The sequence below is a fragment of the Zootoca vivipara genome, unplaced genomic scaffold, assembly GCF_965207765.1.
Source record: "Zootoca vivipara unplaced genomic scaffold, rZooViv2.hap1.1 HAP1_SCAFFOLD_36, whole genome shotgun sequence".
NCBI classification, from domain to species: Eukaryota; Metazoa; Chordata; class Lepidosauria; order Squamata; family Lacertidae; genus Zootoca; species Zootoca vivipara.
In genome coordinates, this window is record NW_028291082.1 from 27,208 (window position 1) to 43,777 (window position 16,570).

Below are 16,570 nucleotides of genomic sequence, written 5' to 3' on the forward strand. Positions count from 1 at the left end.
TTAGACGGCTTGGGTGCGTAGTGGGTACGGAGCTTCTCTTGGAGCGTGTCCCATGATTCAGAGGCTGGTGCGAACGGCGGTAGAGGCACGAATGAAGCCATGATTCTGATGCCGACGTGGAGGGCGATGGATGGAACACAGTGCTCTAGCCGGAACGGTCAGCTCTGAATTGGTTCTGCTCAGTGATCAGCTCATTGCATATCCGATTCTGGCTGTGCTCTGCTGTCCTTCAATCCCACCTTCGTCGCCAGAAATGTACATCCAGTTTTTTCCCCTTTAAATTTTGTTGGGGCCCCCAAGAGAGTGGGCCCCTAAGCTACAGCTTGTTTAGCTTATATGTAAATACGGCACTGCTTGTATACTAGGGGTTGCCTGCCCTGCTCGCTCTGCTACGCCTAGACTAGCCGATCCAATAGCAATCCAACCCCTCCGCCAATCCAATATTGTGTCCTATATTTCTAAGCAGTGAAAAATTCTGGAGCACCAATACAGGGAGAAAGGGCACCAGGGGTAGGGGGGCTTGTAAACTGGCCACATATGGTTGATCTGTCTGGACTGAGATCAAGTCATATTCAACTCAACCCGCATACCTCTGTTTTGACGCTTAGTTCTTGGCGTGAATTCCCAGAAACCTGGAATTCCCCCTCACTCTCTAAACTGAAAGTGCAAGCGTTTCCTGCACCCTCTAGAAATAATGTAATAACTTAAAAAATCATTTACTTCGAGAGAGACAGAGACTCCTGCAACAATACCCAATCTTCAAAGTTGAACTATCATCACCTAGACATCCTCACTGAGCATCTACGCCAAAAGGTAAGCAGAGCAGCATCCTGATTTGTTTGGGTCTCTTACAAAAAACAGCATTTGTGAGATGAAACAACGGACTTTGCGAATGAGACACCTACTTAATGGTACCTGGAAAATTTTGCAGACTGGCATTCTAGGACAGTTCCCTTGGAGGAAGCTTCTCAGTGTACTTCTCTACTTGATGAGGTCAAGGCGAACAAGTGAAATGTTGAGGGCTAGCAACCTGAGGGCTTATTTGCAAAGCTACAGTATTTTCAGGATGGTGGCTACATTTCAATTTGTAGCCAGAAATTCCTAGAGGTCTTTCCTAAAGCAAAGACACATAGAATTGTGCTGTCCCTTTGCAAGAAAAATAAAAAAAAATTTTTTTGTTATGGTTTTGTCTGTCTCCCAAATAGGATGGGGGGGATTTATTCTGGGGCTCAGCCCTAATACATATTTCTTGTACTATGTGCAAAGGGGTTTCTCGATCATGCCCATTTAGGACTTTTTGAGGACTGAAAAACCCTGAATTTAAAGGGCAAAAGGTCAAGGAGAACAGTGGGGTGGGAAGTATCTCATGTGAAGGCCCATATTTTCATGGGGAGGCAGGGTGATGCAAATCTACTATAGACTGCAAATTCTGCTCTGGAGTAGGGAAGTCCTGAGTTCATAGCGTGGACACATCCTGCCTCCAAAGCTACTTTAGGCTGCAATTCTAAACCCACTTTCCTGAGCCCCACCAAATTCAATCAGACTTACAGTGGTACCTTGGTAGTCAAACGGCTTGGCTCCTGAACACCGCAAGCCCGGAAGTGAGTGTTCCAGTTTGCGAACGTTTTTTGGGAGGCGAACGTCTGACACAGCTTCCACTTGAGTGCAGTAAGCTCCTGCAGCCAATCGGAAGCCACGCCTTGGTTTTAGAACAGTTTTGTGAGTCGAAAGGACTCCCAGAACGGATTAACTTCAAGAACCAAGGTACCACTGTATTGAAAACATAATAGGACTATTAAATTACTGTATATGAAAATGATATGAAGTGGAATTATGAATGATCTATAACTTATACTTTTAGAAGACATCTGAAGGCAGCCCTCTTTAGGGAAGTTTTTAATGTTTGGTGTTTTATTGTATTTTTAATATTTTGTTGGAAGCCTCCCAGAGTGGCTGGGGAAACCCAGCCAGATGGGTGGGGTATAAATAAATACCAGTAAATAAAAATAATTATTATTATTAAGAAGCTATATAGAAAATAGTATAGGAATTAATACCAAAAAAATACAACACCCATTCCCTGCAAAAAGAAGCATTCCCTAAAAAACACCTGAGTACACCTCTTATATCAATAGGCAATGGGAACAGGAGATGGACCTTTTCATTAATTATACTGTTCATGTGGGCAGATCCACATAAAACATAGACCATGAATTGCCGAAATCTACCTGGCAAGGGAGAAAACGTGCAAGTGGGACACCAGGGAACTTTGACACACTGCCGTTGTTATATAGCGAGTCCAGCCAGTGGTAGTATAGTAACATCTTTATTCATGGCGGCAAGCAAGTAAAAAGGCACACAAAACCCCCAGCCCTGCTGCTATATATAGGCACTTGGGCTAGCCTACCCAACCCAGGTGAAGCAGTCACTATCTGCTTTAACTGGGACGCTGGTAGCACTGTGGGTTAAACCACAGAGCCTAGGGCTTGCCGATCAGAAGGTCGGCGGTTCGAATCCCCGCGATGGGGTGAGCTCCCGTTGCTCAGTCCCTGCTCCTGCCAACCTAGGAGTTCAAAAGCACGTCAAAGTGCAAGTAGTAGATAAATAGGTACCACTACAGCGGGAAGGTAAACGGCGTTTCCGTGTGCTGCTCTGGTTCGCCAGAAAGCAGCTTAGTCATGCTGGCCACATGACCTGGAAGCTGTACACCGGCTCCCTCGGCCAATAACGCGAGATGAATGCCGTAACTCCAGAGTCGGTCAAGACTGGACCTAATGGTCAGGGGTCCCTTTACCTTTACCTCCCATAACTAGTTCCTGGCTGCTCTGCTACGGTGCTGTGCCTGCAAATTCAATACACAACAGCCGTGCTGTTTTGCCCAAACTTGTTCTGCTTTCACTTTTGTTTTGGCGCTGTAAGTGCTGTTCCTGTTACTCTTATCATAATGCCAAGGTCTCCATCAAAAGCAGGAAATGCATGTACGAAAATGTTCTACAGAAGAGAAACACGACGTGGCAGTGCGTCATCTGTCTTGATCCATCAAGGGTGCTCTATTGTGTGGAGGAAACACACCAGAACTGCTGGGTGCAATGGCTATCAGGGCTCCAAGTAAAAGTAGTGATTATTTATTTCACCACTGAGGGAGGTTGGCACTCTGCACATGCTCAGGCACCCACTCGTTTATTATGGCTTGAACATGAGAGCTAAGTGGAACAGCCATGCACAAAGGCAGCATACCTCTAACAGAAGATCATAAGAAGAGCCGGCTGGATCAGGCCAATGGCCCATCTATTCAAGCGTCCTGTTCTCACAGTAGCTGAGCGGAAAACCAGTAAGCAGGATCTGAGCCCAAGGGCCCAACCAGGAACCAAATGCAAAAGGTTGGATAGATGTCAGTATAGAACTGGATATGAACTGGATATGAACTGGATATGAACAGTTAGAACTGGATATGGAACAACTGAGTGGTTCAAAATTGGGAAAGGAGTACGACAAGGTTGTATATTGTCTCCCTGCTTATTTAACTTATATGCAGAATTCATCATGCGAAAGGCTGGACTAGATGAATCCCAAGCCGGAATTAAGATTGCTGGAAGAAATATCAACAACCTCAGATATGCAGATGACACAACCTTGATGGCAGAAAGCGAGGAGGAATTAAAGAACCTTTTAATGAGGGTGAAAGAGGAGAGTGCAAAATATGGTCTGAAGCTCAACATCAAAAAAACCAAGATCATGGCCACTGGTCCCATCACCTCCTGGCAAATAGAAGGGGAAGAAATGGAGGCAGTGAGAGATTTCACCTTCTTGGGCTCCTTGATCACTGTAGATGGTGACAGCAGTCACGAAATTAAAAGACACCTGCTTCTTGGGAGAAAAGCAATGACAAACCTAGACAGCATCTTAAAAAGCAGAGACATCACCTTGCCGACAAAGGTCCGTATAGTTAAAGCTATGGTTTTCCCAGTAGTGATGTATGGAAGTGAGAGCTGGACCATAAAGAAGGCTGATCGCCGAAGAATTGATGCTTTTGAATTGTGGTGCTGGAGGAGACTCTTGAGAGTCCCATGGACTGCAAGAAGATCAAACCTTTCCATTCTTAAGGAAATCAGCCCTGAGTGCTCCCTGGAAGGACAGATCGTGAAGCTGAGGCTCCAATACTTTGGCCACCTCATGAGAAGAGAAGAATCCTTGGAAAAGACCCTGATGTTGGGAAAGATTGAGGGCACTAGGAGAAGGGGACGTCAGAGGACAAGATGGTTGGACAGTGTTCTCGAAGCTACGAACATGAGTTTGACCAAACTGCGGGAGGCAGTGCAAGACAGGAGTGCCTGGCGTGCTCTGGTCCATGGGGTCACGAAGAGTCGGACACGACTAAACGACTAAACAACAACAAAGATGTCAGTATCTACGTCCAACTCTCTCACCACTCCGATCATGTGAAACTCCTCCTTAAATCCCTACCATTGGAAAGAAATCCCCAAGGGGGTGGGGAAGCTCTAACATTTGCTGATAGCTTTAAAATCAAAGCCAGAGTTGGCATCCGATTGATGCATGTTAAGATCACTCTTTTAAAACAGAAAATAAGTGCTAAATCGGGTTCTCTATTCATTGAGAGCACGTGTTGCGGAAGGGTTAACAGGACATCCCCTGGGGTTTCTGGGCAGATTAGTCTAAATGGCCACCGGGCGATTGGACAGTTTGTTGCTGGGGGAAAAGTCATGTTGTAAGTTATAATGATTGATAGTGATAGTGGGTATAAATTCCTTGTGGGCAGATTTTTGTTTTCACTTTTGCCAGTGCAACGGATCTCCCGCCTGCCCACCCTCTTTAAGGGCCTTTTGCTTTGACATTGCTATGCCTGTCATGGCGTCGCCTGCTTTGGAAACACTTAGTAATTTTTTGACGGAGGCAAGATGCCAAACTACAATTCCCACAATGCACTAAGAAAGGATGGGGAAACTGAGGCCCTCCAGGAGTTGCTAGCCTGCATCTCCCATCATCCAACACCATTGGCTGAATGGCGGTGGGGAATCCAGCAGCCTCTGCGAAGCCACAGGTTCTGTTGTTGCATTAAGGGCAGTTATGAAAGTCAGACTGGCATAAGGGCAACAGATTGGGGATGGGTTATCTGGGGCTGTGCAGAGCTGTTTCCCACCAGTCCCAGCCAGCATGGCCGATGACCAGGGACGGTGGGAGTTGCAATGTATGCTTTAATGCACATCTCGTCTCATCCCAACACAAACATTTTGTAGGCTTTCAAGATGGGAGGAGTACAAGCATCTATGCCGCCTCCGGAAGAAGATCTGTATGGTAAATAGAAGTTCTTTCTTATGCTTATATATGGCTATTGATCTGGATCCTCTATATCAGCTGTTGGGAATCTTTGGCCCTCCAGATGTTGTTGGATGACAACACCTGTTAGTCCCAGCAAGCATGGCCAGGGATGATGGGAGTTGTCCTTCCCCAGCATCTGGACGGCCAAAGATCTCCTACACCTGCTGTATACAGTATATTAATAGTACTTCACTTAGTAGTGCTGCGTATCTTAGGAAATCATTTTATGAGCCCGTCACTCAACCACCCAGTGGCGTAGCTAGCCGTTCGGGGGCCCAAGCCACCACACCACTCCCAGGAGAGATGCATGGCTCGGGTGCGCTGCAGGCCCCATGGGAAGTGCCACCCCCTGCTGTGTGGTGCCCAGTGGCCCGCCTCCCCCCTCCCAGCTACACCTCTCCACCCACCTCTTGAGATATCCTGGGAACAAGGCTTGAATGGTAAAAAATTAACTGCGCTCAGTGTTATTTTTCTAGAAAAAGGGGTGCCAGAACTCACGCCGAACGCTTCCCTTGTTCTTTTACAATGGCAATGGCACCTACCTGAGAGGTGGCAGAACTCAGTTCCAGTGAGTTCTGGCTGGAAAAATAAAAGCCCAGGCTGCACTATATTTTTTTCCTCCAATGCTGGAGCTAGTGTTAGGCCAAGTGAGGTGGCTCAGATGCTCCAGGGGGGCAGGGAGCAGGGAGGTGTCAGAGAACAGGTCGCTGCATGCTACGCAGTCTGCCCTTCACCCTCAAAGTAAGCCTGTTCTACTCAGATGTGCTGGAGAAATCTGTCCCATCACCTGTGTTTAGTGGAACGGGGCTGTAAGTGGAACGGGGCTTCAATATGTGGCATGTGGGTGGGAGGGTACATTTTCTCCCTCACCTCAAGCAGCCTTGTTTGTGTTGCAAACTCTAATTGTTATGCTACCATTATAGTTCCTGAAATGAGCTTGCAGTTGACGTTCTGTTGAATGCATATTGCAGATGCATGTAGGGAAATTTGCAGCTGGGGTAAGGGATGCCAGGCATTCCTATCAAAGCCAGATGTTGGGTGCGAAGAGGTCTTCTCTAAGAAGGTCTTCTTCTTCTTCTTCTTCTTCTTCTTCTTCGATCATTCGTATCCGAGTAAGATTGTCGTCCATAAACACAGTTTTAACAATGGGTCCGTAAGTGACTGTGGAGGCCAATTCTGGATCCACACATCCTTCCACAGTGGGGACATTGGTTTCCAGGCAGGAGTTGATCACGGATTTGCCAAGCTCACCTTCCTCTTAGCACGTTTCTCCCTTGCGTCCTGAGATTGAGTTTCTTCAAAGCCCATGACACCTTTGGTAAAGGCTGTTCTCCACTTGAAGCGCTCGCAGGCCAGTGTTTCCCAGTTGTCAGTGTTTATATTACATTTTTTAAGATTTGCCTTGAGACAGTCTTTAAACCTCTTTTCTTGACCACCAGCATTACACTTTCCATTTTTAAGTAGGGAATAGAGTAGTTGCTTTGGAAGACGATCATCAGGCATCCGCACAACATGACCAGTCCAACAAAGTTGATGTTGAAGAATCATTGCTTCAACACTGGTGATCTTTATTCTTCCAGTACACTGGTATTAGTTCGCCTGTCTTAATCTAAGGAGGTACCAGCTGTTCCACTGGGAAGTGCAAACCATGCCATATACCTTGTTTACTGTACTCAAAAACGGTCTTGCAAGATCAGATCAAAACCCTACCTGGTTCAGCATTCTCCCTCTCCTTCCTTCCTTCTCTCTGTGTCCTTTTAAGCAGAGCAATTGTTACAGCTGAAGCGCCTGCACCTCTCCTGCCTGATGCTACAAATAGAGTTGGCAAAATTGAAATTGGATGCCTATGAACAGAAGGTATGCTGTCTCTTATTGCAATATATTCAGCAAAGAATTTGCTAGGATGCTGAAGTTTTTATGTGTATTTGGAATTTGAGAGTACTTTCTTTTAATTTATTTAATCAATTTTTCGATACAAACATCAAGCACAAAAGACACATGCAACGAAAACCATAATGACAGTAATAACACAGAATTTGGAAGGCAGCTATGCTAACCACTATACCACCAACGCAATAACACAGAATTTGAGAGTACTTTCAAGTGTCCTCTCCTGATAGGAGGCAATGACTTCTGTTCAGATGGGAGGTCCATACTGGGAACATAATGAGTCAGAAGATCCTGCTCCTGTTTTTCAGAAAACTAACATAGTAGAGCACTTATTCACATAGGCTGCACACACCATGCATTTAAAGAACACCAACTCCTCAAAAGAACTATGGGAGCTGTAGCTTTCCCCTCACAGAGCTACAAATCGGGTTCTCTATTCATTGAGAACGCGGTAGGGTTAACAGGACATCCCCTGGGGTTGCTGGGCAGATTAGTCTAAATGGCCACAGGGCGATTGGACAGTTTGTTGCTGGGGAAAATGTCATGTTGCAGGTTAATGATTGATAGCGATAGCGGGTATAAATTCCTCATGCACAGCTTTTGGTTTCACTTTTGCCAGTGCAATGGCTCTTCCACCCACCCGCCCTCTTTAAGGGCCTTTTGCTTTGACATTCCTATGCCTGTCATGGGGTCGCCTGCTTTGGGGCAGGGGCCCGATAGGAATTTTGTCCATTTGGCTGATTGGCTGTTGCCATTTGGTTTTTGCCTACTGCGTAGCAAATCGTCACAACTTGTAAGGTTGGCGGTTAGGCATTGGTTAAAAAATTGGTTGGTGGAGGGGTATGAAAAGGCTGGGCCTACCCCTCAAAATTGCTGCTGCTTATAGGAGTATTCCGTTAAAGGAATCCTGGGGCTCAACGGGCTCTCGTCTGTACCCCCGCAAGGGCTAGGGCCATGCAAGTGTAAGAGCCTCGGGGAACATTCGGGGAGAGGGGAAGGGCCTGACACACAGCTCCATCCTCTCTCAGGGGGTGTTTACCTACTGACTTCCCTAGATGGCTAGGGGTGTCAGATCTGTCCCAGGGCGGGGGACAGATGGATGAACCAATGCCTAAGCAACCACTCACATTTGGTTGGATTTTAAATAAAGTTGTGGCCAAAATAATGCCAAAAACCTTAAACTTAAATTGCTGTGTGATGTGTGAATTATTGGGGGGATGTCCTGTGACCTCGACACGCAACTAGGAGGACAATCTCTTAGCCCCCTGCTTGAATATTCCAACCTGGCAGTCCTTCTCTCCTGCCTCGTTTACATACTCAAGTGGTTAGTCATTTGTGTCAGAAAGGAATTGCTTAGTACAGTCGTACCTTGGAATCCATTCCATAAGTCCGTTCGACTTCCAAAATGCTCGGAAACCAAGGTGTGGCTTCCGATTGGCTGCAGGAAGCTCCGGCAGCCAATAGGAAGCTGAGCCGGATGTTCGGCTTCTGAACAATGTTCGCAAGCCGGAACACTCACTTCTACGTTTGCGGCATTCGGAACCGAAATGTACGAGTGCCAAGGCGTTCGGCTTCCAAGGTACGACTGTAGGCTAGTTCTTTGAAGGTGGCGCGGAATCTCCAACAGAGGCATCTGAGCACCCCTGACAAATTACAATTCCCACCATCCACTAAGATGAGGATGGGGAACCTGTCACCCTCCAGAGGTTATTGGACTGCATCCCTGACCATTGCCTTTGCCACGTTTTCTGGGTCTAGCAACCTCTGGAGGGCCACAGGTTTAAGGGCACCCATGGCAGTAAAACCGGCATAAAAATAAAATATCAGGGACGGGCAATCTGTGGCCATACAGATGGTGTTGTCCTCCCATCAGTCTCAGCCAGCATGACTAATGGTCAGGGATGGTGGGCGTTGGAATACAGTATATGTTTCAATGTAAGTATTGTCTCATCCCCACAACAACACTTTTGTAGGATTTCAAGATGAAAGAGGAACAAGGATCAACGCTGTCCCAGAAACAATCTGATGGGAAATCGGTACTGATGGACTTGATGCAGTTTAAGGAACTGGATGCCCATGCATTGAAGGTATGCTGTCTCTTATTGTGATATATACAGTGTGGAGTTATAGTCGCTGTGGGTTAAACCACAGAGCCTAAGGCTTGCCGAGCAGAAGGTCGGCGGTTCGAATCCCCGCGATGGGGCGAGCTCCCGTTGCTCGGTCCCAGCTCCTGCCAACCTAGCAGTTCGAAAGCACGAAGTGCAAGTAGATAAATAGGTACCGCTCCGGCACGAAGGTAAACGCCGTTCCGTGCACTGGCACATGACTTGGAAGCTATACGCCGGCTCCCTCGGCCAGTAAAGCGAGATGAACGTTGCTACCCCAGAGTCATCCGCGACGTCTGGACCTAATGGTCAGGGCTCCCTTTACCTTTAAGGAATCTGCTATAATGCTGAGGGTTTTTTTCCATGTGGATTTGGAATTTGATAGTACAGTGGTACGTTGGCTCTGGAACATAATCCATTCCGGAAGTCCATTTGACTTCCGAAACGTTCGAAAACCAAGGCGCAGCTTCCAATCAGTGCAGGTGCCCCGGAAACAATAGCTGACAGCCGCATTGGACATTTGGCTTCTGGAAAAAGTTTGCAAACCAAAGCATTTACTTCTGGGTTTCTGGCGTTCGGGTTCCAATTTGTTCGTCAACTAAGCCATTCGAGAACCAAGGTTCCATGGTACCTTCAAGTGTCCTCTCCTGATAGGTGGCAACTTCTCCTGTACAATGTGAACAGGAGGTTCACACTGTTCGCAGTGGGGAACATTGTGAGTCACACAAGGCCATGCTCCTGTTTAACACAATAGGGCGCCTGTTTACCCAAGAAAAAGGAAAACTTAAGCATCTTTCAGAATACTTTTTACCCAGGGGCAACTTTTTGTCCAATTTACGAAATTAATTGATCAATCGGCTAAAACACATACATTTATTTGGACCAACATTGTGCAACCTTGAGCAGTTTTACTGAGAAGCCCCACTGAGTTCAGCAATTGCTTGTAAGTGCCTGTAAAAATGCACCCCACATTTTCTTTAAACAAGTGTCAGGCTTAGATAGAAAAAAAGGAACTCAATACTCCTTATTCATGTTAACTGTTCCTGAATCTATTTCCCTTTTGTGAAACAGGTGAATGTCAAGGATAGCGTGGAAAACCTCGTGAGTGCCTTGCTTCAAAAAGCCCACAGTGACCTGGAGAAAGTGCGAGCCATTTGGATGTGGATTTGCCACCATATTGGTAGGTGGGGGTGCCTTGTATCTAAACAGCTCCCAGAATTTAAAGATCAGCCTGTATCACAGTCAGGGCCGGATTTAGGTTTGATGAGGCCCTAAGCTACTGAAGGTAATGGGGCCCTTTATATGCCCTGCCATCCTTTGTCAACAATAACTTGTCGCTGTTTTTTTGTGTTGAATATATGCTATATGGTAATTTATGGACCTACTACCGGTAGGTATCTAAAGCCAATTGCACATATGTATTTTATCAAAGCAATTGTTGAACTGAAATACAATTAAGAAGAAGTATATTAATAGTGAAATACAATTAAGAAGTATATTAAGAGTGAAATAATTATTCAGCTCTAACTTAAAATGATTTTTATTCTTAACAAACTTAATAATACAAACACATTGGTATTTGGCAATTACAAAGGTTCATGTAGGAACACAATTTACAAAGACTCATAATCTAGTCTCTAGAAACTTGCTATATAACAGGAAATAATAATAGGTGTGAATATATGATGCCAAGTACTAATAATTATAAATAGCAGAATGTAGGCATCCTATATATAGAAATGAACAAACCGGTGATATTTTAGGGAGCAGGCTAGCAGGCAGGGCCCATTATTTACTTCATAGAAGCCTCCGCAACACAAAACACTGTGGCTGTATGTAGGTTTTATTTGTATGTAGGTTTTATTTTATTTGTTTTTTACCTTATATTTTGGAAATATACATCCAATTGTGTTTTTCCTTTATTTCCCCCCACCCCCAAGAGAGTGGAGTGCTAAGCTATATAGTGGTACCCCGGGTTACAGACGCTTCAGGTTACAGATTCCGCTATCCCAGAAATAGTACCTCGGGTTAAGAACTTTGCTTCAGGATGAGAACAGAAATCGTGCGGCGGCAGCGGGAGGCCCCATTAGCTAAAATGGTACCTCAGGTTAAGAACAGACCTCCAGAAGGAATTAAGTTCTTATCCTGAGGTACCACTGTAGCTTGTTTAGCTTATACGTAAATCCGGCACTGATCACAGTCCTGCCCCCATGAATCCAGAACTCTAACAGAGTTCTCTAGCAGATACCCAGTAGCACATTGGGCTTTGATGGAAGACCAAGGAAGATGCATCCAGACTTTCACTTGTCCTGCCGCTTTCCCCCAGGAAAACCCAATTTTTACTGCTGAGCCAGAGCAAACGCCCACCAGGTTTTCTGCAGGTTGATGTTTGCTCTGGTTCAGTGTTAAAGAGTGGGCTTTCCCAGGGAAAGTGGCGGGGGAAACAGAAAACCATTCGGATTCATGCTTCCTAGGTATGGGATAGGACAAGCAGAAGTGTGGAATGGAATAGGCTTTTGTGTGAGGCTGTTGCAGCCTCTCATTCACTGTGCATTGCAGACTTGGGGGCAACATTTCACAAGTATCTTTCATTTCACAAGTGTCTTTATTTCTCCAGAATATGATGTGGAAGGCTACCGAAACAGAGATAAGGCATTTTATAAGCCAGCCGATGTCCTTCGGTCAGGAAAGGCTATTTGTAGTGGATATGCTCGACTCTTTGAAGAAATGTGCAGGTAAATCCTATTGCCCCCAGCCATATATGGGAAGCAGTTGTCACTTGGCAGGGATGATGGGAGATCTAGAGCAGGCTTCCTCAAACCCGGCCCTCCAGATGTTCTGGGACTACAATTCCCATCATCCCTGGCCACTGGTCCTGCTAGCTAAGGATCATGGGAGTTGTAGGCCAAAAACATCTGGAGGGTTGAGATTGAGGAAGCCTGATCTAGAGAACCACAGGTCCCCACCCCTGCTATTTTATACTGTGAATGCTGTTGAAGTAAAAATGCATATGTACAGTTGTATTAAGTTGGAGTAGATTCATTGAATTCAATGGAGAATGACAAACTTGATTATAATGGGTCTCTTCCATACATGACTTAGTGGGATAATAATACTAATACTAGTTATACTAATGATACTAATAAATACTAATACTAATAATCCCAGTCAAAAAAGGAAGTGAAAGCAACCACAATCCCTTGACAACTTCTTCTGTGATCACTCGTAGCCAAGTATGATTGTCTTCCATAAACATAGTTTTAACAATGAGTCCATAATTCTAGTTACAGGTAGGTAGCCGTGTTGGTCTGAGTCGAAGCAAAATAAAAAAATTCCTTCAGTAGCACCTTAAAGACCAACTAAGTTTTTATTTTGGTATGAGCTTTCGTGTGCATGCATGCACACGAAAGCTCATACCAAAATAAAAACTTAGTTGGTCTTTAAGGTGCTACTGAAGGAATTTTTTTAATGAGTCCATAAGTGACTGTAGAGGCCAATTCTGGATCTACACATCCTTCCACAGTGGGGACATTGGTTTCCAGGTGGGAGTTGATCACAGTGTGGATTTGCCAAGCATGCCTTCCTCCTAGCACGTTTCTCCAACTGGAAAGGCTTTTTTCCAACTGGAGCGCTCGCAGGCCAATGTTTCCCAGTTGCTGGTGTTTATACTACATTTTTAAAGATTTGCCTTGAGACAGTCTTTAAACCTCTTTTGTTGACCACCAGCATTACGCTTTCAAACTATGACAATTGTGGGGTTCCTGAATGTGTTTCTTTATCCCTCAGAGTTGCAGGGATACAATGCAAATATTTGGCAGGAGGCTGCAAAAGTGACGACTTTAAAGGGAAGAGCCGCCATGCCTGGAATGCTGTTTATCTTGATGGAAAGTGGCATCTTTTGGACTGCACATGGGCAAGCGGCTATGTGGATGACTCTTGTAGCAAGTTCACTTTCAGGTATGTTATTAGACAACAGAAGGCCCAGTTACAAGTGGGACACAAGTTTAGAATCATAGAATCATAGAGTTGGATGAGACCACAAGGGCCATCCAGTCCAACCCCCTGCCAAGCAGGAAACACCATCAAAGCATTCTTGACAGATGGCTGTCAAGCCTCTGCTTAAAGAACTCCAAAGAAGGAGACTCCACCACACCCCTTGGCAGCAAATTCCACTGCTGAACAGCTCTTACTGTCAGGAAGTTCTTCCTAATGTTGAGGTGGAATCTTCTTTCTTGTAGTTTGAATCCATTGCTCCGTGTCCGCTTCTCTGGAGCAGCAGAAAACAACCTTTCACCCTCCTCTATATGACATCCTTTTATATATTTGAACATGGCTATCATATCACCCCTTAACCTTCTCTTCTCCAGGCTAAACATACCCAGCTTCCTAAGTTTCCAAGCCTTTGACCATTTTGGTTGCCCTCTTCTGGACACGTTTAGTTTAGTTTGCTTCCTTTGCTTTCAGAGGTTGGTTTTTTCATCAATCATGTTTTAGAATGTTTTATTCGATGGCCAGGGGGCTGATGATAATAAGAATTAAGCCATTGGCATTGGAGTGTCTTGGGGGCAGCAAAATTATGTAAACACCAATAATCTATTTATCTTTTTGAATGGTTCTGGAGTGTAATGCTTATCCTGAGCTACATATGTGTAAAAAAAAAGAAAAAAGAAGGTAAAGGACCCTTGGACGGTTAAGTCCAGTCAAAGGCGACTATGGGGTTGCGGGGCTCATCTCGCTTTCAGGCCGAGGGAGCTGGCGTTTGTCCACAGACAGCTTTCCAGGTCATGTGGCCAGCAGGACTAAACCACTTCTGGCACAACAGGACACCGTGATGGAAACCAGAGCGCATGGAAACACCGTTTACCTTCCCACCACAGCAGTTCCTATTTATCTACTTGCACTGGTGTGCTTTTTGAACTGCTAGGTTGGCAGGAGCTGGGACAGAGCAACGGGAGCTCACCCCGTCGCAGGGATTCGAACTGCCGACCTTCTGATCGGCAAGCCCAAGAGGCTCAGTGGTTTAGACCACAGTGCCACGCGTGTAGGACTAGGAAATCCTGTAGGCTGGGTCACTGCAACGCAGCAGCCCTCCTTAACCCAGTGCCCTCCAGCTCTTTTGGACTACGTGCTAGATGGGATTTTCCCCACATGGATTTGGAATTGGTGGAATGGGTGGGGAATTGATAAGCCATGGTTTGAAGATGGCTTGTCAAACAAACCATAGTTAACATTAAAACACCGTTTGTCAGATTTAGATGAGACAAGAAGCTGTGGTTAGAATCTAGCTTCCAAGTTTTTACAGCTCTTGGTGGGGGGTTATAAATACATTATTCTTATTCTTATTCTTATAAACACAATAAATGATTGATTGATGAACAAGGGTAAGGCGTGTGTGAAGCTCATGCTCAACAAGCTAAACTATGATTTCGCTTGACTTCTGAACTGGCCCTAGAATTATTCCACCTTCATCCTTAGATAGCTTTGCCTTTTTGACCCTGATGCTGATTTAGGAAATGTTTTGAAATACGGCACTATTCCACCTTCTCCTTTTGCAGATATAACGAGTTTTACTTCCTCACCAGTCCTGCTCTGTTTGGGAAGAATCACGTCCCTGATGAGGATGAGTGGCAGCTGTTGAAGCAGAAATTGACACCTGAAGCAGCTTAAATATAATATACAGTGGTACCTTGCCTTACGAAGGACTCGACAACTGAATTTTTCGACTTACGAATGGGGCAAATGGCCACACGCTTACGAATGTCTCGACATCTGGAAAAAACCCACGGCGGTTTTAGATAGGGATTTTTCGACTTGCAAATTTTTCCGTTTTCAATGCATTCCTATGGGAAATCGCGTTTCCAATGGCGTTTTTCGACTTATGAATTTTTCGACCTACGAAGGTGCCTTCGGAATGGATTAAATTCGTAAGTTGAGGCACCACTGTATAGTAATTTTTTTACTCCCATGACGCCTTGGGGTGCGTGGTGTTGTCCTTCCAGCGTGAGCGCGCAAAGGGTACTGGGAGCGGGTGGCCAGCAGGTCCTTCTGGGAGACTGTGGTCTGGATCCTGTCCCTTCGCCGCCGACACCTCACCTCCCCCCCCCGCCCTTGGCATGTCCGCCTTCAATAAGGAACTGCAGGTGGGCCACCTGCCCCCTCGCCCGCTGGGATCTGCCGGGGGAAGCGGCCAGACCCTCCCCAAAATGTACATATGGTATGCGAGGGGGAGAGAGAGAGGGGTCGGCGTGGAGGGTGATGTCACGTGGGGGGGAATATGACATCACGCGCCTGGGGCAACAGAGAGAGGGGTGTTGTTATGTCATGCGCCTGTCCTGGGAAACGGGGACCCTGACTGAGCCATAGCAATGCGTGGCCGGGTACAACTAGTAGTATATATACATGCAGAATACAATCAACAATGTAACAAATCAGAAGGGAAAGATGAGGGAAGTCCGGGGGGGGGGGGGATTGTAAATGTAATGGTAAGGTAGGATTGGATAATGGTATATGATATTTGATATTTGCAATTACAAAATCTCAATAAAAATATTATTAAAATAATAATAATAATAATAATTGTAATCGTGAGTGATGGCCTTTCAAATAAAGTTTCTCAAGCCAAAAGTGAAAATGTCACATTTAAATGTATATTGTATTTTTAAACATAGTTTTAGTAAGTTGGCAACCCTAATAAAGCAGAAGCAAAGCTTGTGTTTTTGGCAATCTAGTAAGGTAAAGTCAGGGAAGTAATTATGGCAGTCCTAAAAATAGGTATAAATGACACACACGACAACACATTTATGCTAGGTAAGTTGCACATTGCAGTGTTACATTGATCAAAAGAAATACTGCATACAAAACACATTTCAAGTAGCATCTCATCACATTTCTTAACGCTAAGAACCTCAAAGAAAGGAATAAAGTTAAAACATATAGCTTTTTCTTTTCATTTTGTGTGTGTGTGTGTGTGTGTTTGTGACAAGCATAATATGCTAAACTCTCATAAGTTTTATTGTCGTAAGCTCATCTGATTTTGTTCCTCACATTACTCACATGCAGGGCATCAAACCCAGAAAATAACCCTAAATCGTCATTAAAAACGTCACAAAAAGGAGTGAAAAAGGCTTACATGTGGTCCGCCGACCTGCACAGAGGTCCGGAACTAAACCCTTACGCCAAACGAGGATTGCCTGTACCATACTCTGGACTTCGAAGGCAGTGGTTCCCAAACTTCCTGG

General features: G+C 45.3%; 1 protein-coding gene across 3 annotated transcripts; it reads left to right on the plus strand.

The window, feature by feature from the left end:
* Positions 1 to 687: 687 nt before the first annotated feature.
* LOC118080906 (kyphoscoliosis peptidase-like) lies at positions 688 to 15,822 on the plus strand. 3 transcript variants are annotated; one of them, XM_035106925.3, is made up of 8 exons: positions 688 to 813; positions 5,256 to 5,313; positions 7,100 to 7,194; positions 9,201 to 9,314; positions 10,404 to 10,512; positions 11,950 to 12,067; positions 13,119 to 13,289; positions 14,888 to 15,578. In XM_035106925.3, exons 2-8 carry the CDS (start codon positions 5,265 to 5,267, stop codon positions 14,997 to 14,999), a joined length of 768 nt encoding a protein of 255 aa, XP_034962816.2. In that variant the 5' UTR covers positions 688 to 813; positions 5,256 to 5,264; the 3' UTR covers positions 15,000 to 15,578. The 3 variants fall into 3 exon arrangements, with proteins under 3 accessions (XP_034962816.2, XP_088516337.1, XP_088516338.1); XM_088660211.1 differs by having other exon boundaries at positions 7,103 to 7,194; XM_088660212.1 differs by lacking the exon at positions 11,950 to 12,067 and having other exon boundaries at positions 14,888 to 15,822.
* Positions 15,823 to 16,570: the final 748 nt, after the last annotated feature.

Bases quoted from the DNA above. Each gene is read 5' to 3' on its own strand.
- LOC118080906 (XM_035106925.3), top strand. From the start codon at position 5,265: ATGGGAGGAGTACAAGCATCTATGCCGCCTCCGGAAGAAGATCTGTAT. The intron at 5,314-7,099 runs GTAAATAGAAGT...TGTCCTTTTAAG, and splicing joins TCCGGAAGAAGATCTGTATG to CAGAGCAATTGTTACAGCTG. The intron at 9,315-10,403 runs GTATGCTGTCTC...TTTGTGAAACAG, and splicing joins TGGATGCCCATGCATTGAAG to GTGAATGTCAAGGATAGCGT.